Source organism: Citrus clementina, unplaced genomic scaffold, assembly GCF_000493195.1.
Source record: "Citrus clementina cultivar Clemenules unplaced genomic scaffold, Citrus_clementina_v1.0 scaffold_4, whole genome shotgun sequence".
Lineage (NCBI taxonomy): Eukaryota > Viridiplantae > Streptophyta > Magnoliopsida > Sapindales > Rutaceae > Citrus > Citrus x clementina.
Genome location: NW_006262274.1, coordinates 11,029,735 through 11,035,917, shown reverse-complemented (window position 1 = coordinate 11,035,917; position 6,183 = coordinate 11,029,735). Strand labels below are relative to the sequence as shown.

General features: G+C 32.3%; 2 protein-coding genes across 2 annotated transcripts; both read left to right on the top strand.

The window, feature by feature from the left end:
* The first annotated feature begins 2,252 nt into the window (after positions 1 to 2,252).
* Positions 2,253 to 4,069, top strand: LOC112099081. The gene is made up of 2 exons (XM_024186184.1): positions 2,253 to 3,049; positions 3,169 to 4,069. The coding sequence occupies exons 1-2, from the start codon at positions 2,253 to 2,255 to the stop codon at positions 4,067 to 4,069; spliced, it is 1,698 nt and encodes a 565-aa protein (XP_024041952.1).
* A 15-nt stretch (positions 4,070 to 4,084) lies between these two features.
* LOC112099080 lies at positions 4,085 to 5,932 on the top strand. The gene is made up of 5 exons (XM_024186183.1): positions 4,085 to 4,584; positions 4,660 to 4,935; positions 5,018 to 5,117; positions 5,192 to 5,518; positions 5,624 to 5,932. Exons 1-5 carry the CDS (start codon positions 4,085 to 4,087, stop codon positions 5,930 to 5,932), a joined length of 1,512 nt encoding a protein of 503 aa, XP_024041951.1.
* Positions 5,933 to 6,183: the final 251 nt, after the last annotated feature.

The following is a 6,183-nucleotide window of genomic DNA, read 5'->3' as shown; positions in this document are numbered from 1 at the left end:
AGAGGTCGAGGTATAAAAATATTCTTTACAAAATTAATTACTAATTATTTTTTTCTTTACTATTTATTTTAACACTTTTTTTTGTTAAGTGGAGTTCTTAAAGAAGAAATTTTTACTGGCGAGGAATTGAAGGATGAAGACGAAGATGGCCTGCAAATATTGGATTAGTTTATTTTTTATATTAGTGGTTTTTTTTTATGTTGTGTACTTGTGATATTAGTATTTTCATATTTTGTGTGTTGGCTAATCATGTATTGGATAATTATTTTTAAGTTTTTTAGTCTATTGTAGTATTATGTATTGGATAATTATGTTTTTAAAATTTATAGTTTTATTAAAAAATTATTTAAAAATTGGTCAAAGCCCAGGCTCGTCCAAATCAACAGGCTTTGAGAGGGCTCGGACTTTGTACTGGGCTTGGTAAAGCCCGGCCCAAGCCCTTAAATTGCCAAGCCTACTTTCAGTTATGTACCAAGCTGATGCAACAGAAGTTTAAAATTCAAAATATTCCATTGATTCTAGAGAATATCATAATAAAAAAAACAAACTAAATTCACATTGATTTAAAACAATACCGCGAATTTAGGAGTTAAAACTCATTGATTCTGTAGAATACCGAGAATTAATTGAACACAAATACTCACACAGAGATTTGAAAATTGAAAATATTATTAAACTTGAATCTGCTTTCAAAAGTTACAAGAGAGGGATATTTATACTAGTAGTAAATATCCTAAACCATGAAGGAAAATGAAATTAAAGTTCTAAACAAGAAAAGAAAAGTCATAAACCTTAGTTAATAAAAAAAAATCGTAGTATAATATAAATTCTTAATCTGCATCACTTTCACTTAAAGGTGTTGAATCAAAATCCTTTTTTACTTTGCTTGATTCCATTCTAATTAGGAAAGAATCATGGAATAGTTTCTTCATATTTGTTGCTTTGAATAGTATGTTTGATACATAAATGGAGAAGTGTTCTCCAACTAATTTAAAAATGCGTAAAATTATCTTGCTCTATATTTAACCATCAAAATTGCTCTCTGCTTTATATAACGAGTGAAGGCAAACACTACAAAAGAAAGTGTCTTTCGCGACAGCTCTTACGGCTGCAAAATAAGCAGTCGCAATTGTCACTTACACAGCTCACTTATGACTTTATTGGGTTAAACAAAACGGGGCCTAAATTCAAAAAGCTTATTAATTTTTGTGCAACCTTTATTCTTCGTTATATCAAAAGCTCAGTCCACTTATAACTTTACTCTTTGTTTGAAAAACACATTTTACCTCATTTCTCAAAACAAATAAAATCAAATTCCAGAAAACACAGCGGGCGAAGCTGTTACGAAGATGAATTGGTGTTTATCTCCAAAATGAGCTCCAAATAAGATGAATTGATGCTTTCTCTACAGAGCGGGCTCTCTGTGGTTTGTGCTTTCTCTGGTTCTTGCCTTTTTTTTTTGTAAGTTTTTTTCAATTCAAATTTATTTCTCTTTCTTTCTAGATTTAGTTTTTATTTTTGAAATGTGAACAAGCTTATTGTTGGAATTGTAAAGACCCAAGCTAAATTGATTCTTACAATTTAATAGAGAAAAAAATTGGTGCCTAATTCACCTCATCTCTTTGTTCTCATTTGCTACAGGATCCATTGCTTCTTCATTTACAGCACACAGGTGAGAGAACTTAACTAATATTTTTTTAATTTATCCTCGTTATTTTCCTTTGCTTTCTAATTACTGTTGTATTTTAAGTTCATGCATTGATGATATTTCGGCTAGATCTAGCTCTATTTTCATAGATGATTGTTAGCTTATCTAGAGTAAATTTTATGTTTAAGTAATTTCTATAAATGATTTTATTTGTCTACAATTGGATTGCTGAGCTGTAGTATATTTAGAGTGAATTTTGGTTGTTGAATTCTATTTGAGTATCTTTTGTGATTGTATATTTAAGTAGCTTCTGTGACCAATTCTACTTGCCCACCGAATTTTGAATTAGATGAGTTGTTTTATTGAGCTGTTGTTTATCTAGTGTGAGGTTGGTAGTTGAATTTTGTTTGATCAGCTTTTGTGAGTGATTCTATTTGCTTACTGAATTCTGAATTGGATATATTGGATTGACTAAATTGAAGATTATATAAAGAAAAAATGTTGTGCATTGAAGAAAAAAAAGAAGAAAAAATATCTTGACTTAATATATGTGAAGAATTAATGTAAATTGACTTATTTTCTTGTGCATTGAAGGTTGGTAAAAATGGACAAGAGTTGGATTGATTTGCCAGATAGGACATCCAAACCATTTATTGACGGGGTTAAGACATTCTTAGATTTTGCATTTAAGAATGTTGTTAATGACACTAGGATTTATTGTCCATGTAAGAAATGTCGTAATCGGTTTTTTGTTGTGAAAGAGGCAGCAGAAGAGCATATTATAGTACATGGCTTTTGGTCAAAGTATAAAAAATGGAAAATGCATGGTGAACTTAGTACTTCTGTGGAATCTAACCAAGAAATGAAAGTTAGCTATGATTCAAGTGCTGATGATGATATGATTGGGATGATACATGATACAATGTGTTTTCCAAATTTAGGTTGTTTACCTAATAATCCTTCTCTAGAGAACGAACTTAATAAGGGTCCAAATGATAAAACTAAGGCATTTCTTAAATTACTTGAAAAGGCAGAATCTCCTTTATATCCAGGCTATGAGAATTTCACTTCATTATCATTCATTGTTCGACTTTTACATATAAAAGTATTAAGTGGATGGACAAACAAATCAGTGACAATGTTGTTAAAACTACTAAAGGAGGCATTTTCTAAAGAAGCTAAACTTCCAGATTCATATTATGAGGCTCAAAAGATAACTACTGACTTGGGTTTTAGCTATAAAACATGGGATGCTTGTCCAAACAATTGTATGTTGTTTAGATATGAATATGAGGAGCTCAACAAGTGCAATATATGTGAAGCATCTAGATATAAGCAGTTTGGTGGTGATCCTAGTGGCCTTGAAAATCAGGATAAAAAAATACCGGCCAAACAAGTTCGGTATTTTCCACTAACACCTAGATTACAGAGATTATTCATGTCTTCAGAAACTGCTTCTTTCATGAGATGGCATGCTGAATCACGTACTAAGGATGGTGTTTTGAGCATCCTGCTGACAGCCCTGCATGGAAAACATTTGATGAAAAAAACCCTGATTTTGTTGTTGATAGTCGCAATGTTAGGCTTGGATTAGCTACTGATGGTTTTAACCCATTTAGGACAATGTCTGTGGCACATAGTACATGGCTTGTTGTTCTAATACCATATAATTTGCCACCATGGTTGTGCATGAAACAACAGTTCTTTATTTTATCTGTGCTCATAGATGGACCTAAAGGACCTGGTGATAAGATTGATGTTTATCTCCAACCTTTAATTGAAGAACTAAAAGAATTGTGGTCACAAGGAGTACTTACTTATGATTCATCACGTGATCAAATGTTTAAACTACATGCAGCATTATTATGGACTATTAGCGACTTTCCAGCATATGCTAACTTGTCAAGATGGAGTACTAAATGTGAGAAAGCTTGTCCTATTTGTCGTTTAAACACTAGATCTTGTTGGTTGAGACACAGTAGAAAATATTATTATCTAGGGCATCGTAGATTTTTAACTTCTAATCATCGATTTCTACCTTCTAATCATCGATTTCGAAAAGATAGAGTGTCATTTGATAGCCACAATAGAGAATGGGGTGAAGCACCTACTCGATTATCCGGGATAGAAATGAGAAGACAATTGGATGATATACTTACTGAATATAAGGTTGAAGACCTTATAGAGAGGAGAATGGAGAAAAGAAAAAAAAAGAGGAAGAGAAAAGACAAAAGTGGGCAGAAAAGTGAAGAGGAAATTACTTGGAAGAAGAAAAGCATTTTTTTTGAATTACCATATTGGGAATTCAACTTAATTCATCATAATCTCGATGTCATGCATATTGAGAAAAATGTTTGTGATAATATACTTTGGACTTTATTAGGTGATACTAAAAAGTCTAAAGATAACTTGAAAGCTTGACGTAATTTAGAAGAAATGAACATTCGGAAGCCATTACATCCTAAACTAGACGGTGGAAATAAATTAAGGTTACCTCCTGCATGTTTTTCAATGAGCAATGAAGAGAAAGATGTGTTTTTAAAAGTGTTGAAGGGGGTAAAAGTTCCAGATGGGTATGCATCAAATATTTCTCGACGGGTACACACAAAGGAACGTATTATTTGGGGTCTGAAAAGTCATGACAATCATATACTGTTGCAACAGTTACTTCCCATTGCTGCCCGTAGGGCATTACCTAAGAAGGTTGTTAAGGTACTAATTGAGTTAAGTAATTTTTTTAAGCAGTTGTGCTCTAAAGTGAACAAACCTGATGATTTGCTTCATATACAAAAAAGAATCCCAGTTACACTTTGCCATCTTCAGAAGATATTTCCTTTGTCATTTTTTGATATAATGGAGCATTTGCCGATTCATCTTGCTGAAGAGGCATTAATTGCTGGACTTGTACATTTTCGATGGATGTATCCTATTGAAAGGTACACTATCCATGTTATTATTTATATTTTCTTATTTGATATATCTCAATTATAGCTAATTTCTTTTGGTTATAGGGAATTACTAGATTTGAAAAAATATGTGCGAAATCGAGCACATCCTGAGGCTTCAATAGCCAATGGATACTTAATGGCTAAGTGCATGAATTTTTGTGCAAGATACCTTAATGAGGTCGAAACCAAAAGTAATCGACCAATTCGTAATGATGATGGTGGCAATAAGTTTGGTCATCCTTTTGGAAAAGGAGTTCGAGTTCGTCTTGATGATATTTCATGGGTCCAAGCACATAGGTATGTGCTAGTCAACACCGAAGCTGTCACTCAATTTCGAGAGTAAGTCATAACACATATCTCATCTTAAGTTTTTTTCTTTCACTTGAATGACTTACTGATTTCTTCTCCTAAATTCTCATAGGCAACATTTTGCTGAACTAGTAAAACAAATGCCTCGTAGTGCAATTCATCATATTCAAAAAGTTCACAATGAAACATTTCACATATGGTTTATGAATCATGTAAGTATCATAACTTTCTGATTTATAAACCATATCACATAATTTTCTGGTTTATAATTTTTTGGTATATATAGGTTCAAACTTTGCAACGAACATCAAATATAGCATTGCCTGAGCAAATAAAAATTCTAGCTAATGGACCTGACCAATTTGCACGAAGATTCAAAGGATGCATAGTTAATGGCTTTCGATTTCGCACGAAATCTAATGACAAAAGTAAAGTCACTCAAAACTCTAGCATTGTTTTGAAGGCTGACACTGTAAGCTATGCAAGTGCAAGGGACAAGAATCCTCGATCAGGCAATGTAACGTTTCATGGGGTGTTGACGGATATACTTGAAATCCGTTATACCAATGATATGAAATATGTCATTTTCAAAGGTGATTGGATTGATAATCAAGTAGGTAAACAACAAGATGAATTTAAATTCACTTTAGTGAATTTTAATCATTTATTATATAAAAATAATTAATTAGGTGATGAACCTTTTATTTTAGCTGAACAGGCTGAACAAGTTTGTTATGTGCAAGATCCTTTAGACATGAATTGGCATGTTGTTCTCAAAATGAAAGTTAGAGATGTATATGATATGTATTCAAAAGATTTTTCTCGTGGTCCAATGCTTCCTCAAGTTGAGCTATATGCTCAACAACAATTAGATGATAATATACATATGCGTGATGAGGAAGTTGGTTGGATTAGGGACGGAGTTGATGCACTTATAGTAGATAAAAATGTTGTTGATGATGATAGTCCTAGTGATGATGATGTTGACATGGAAGTTGTCAATGATGATGATGATGTTGACAACTGAGATCACTGACTGATTTTTGTTTTTTAAATCAGATTTCTTTTGTAATAGTTCGTATTTGAGGGGTAAGGCTTAATATGTCCCCCCCTGTCTAGGTGTTATTATTTTCCTTTCTTATTAATGGAATCTCACCTCACATTTTTTTTTACATTTATATAAAGAATAATGTTTTTACATTCATATCATTAAGTTTTATAGTAGGATTTGATTACAGTAAGTTATGGCACCAAAAATACCAAGAGGTATATCCATGG

What these genes read in the sequence shown, in the direction of transcription:
- LOC112099081 (XM_024186184.1), top strand. Translation starts at nt 2,253, where the DNA reads ATGGACAAGAGTTGGATTGATTTGCCAGATAGGACATCCAAACCATTT. An exon ending in ATACCGGCCAAACAAGTTCG is followed by an intron (nt 3,050 to 3,168) that starts GTATTTTCCACT and finishes TCCTGCTGACAG; the next exon opens with CCCTGCATGGAAAACATTTG.
- LOC112099080 (XM_024186183.1), top strand. Translation starts at nt 4,085, where the DNA reads ATGAACATTCGGAAGCCATTACATCCTAAACTAGACGGTGGAAATAAA. An exon ending in TGGATGTATCCTATTGAAAG is followed by an intron (nt 4,585 to 4,659) that starts GTACACTATCCA and finishes TTTTGGTTATAG; the next exon opens with GGAATTACTAGATTTGAAAA. An exon ending in GTGATTGGATTGATAATCAA is followed by an intron (nt 5,519 to 5,623) that starts GTAGGTAAACAA and finishes TTAGCTGAACAG; the next exon opens with GCTGAACAAGTTTGTTATGT.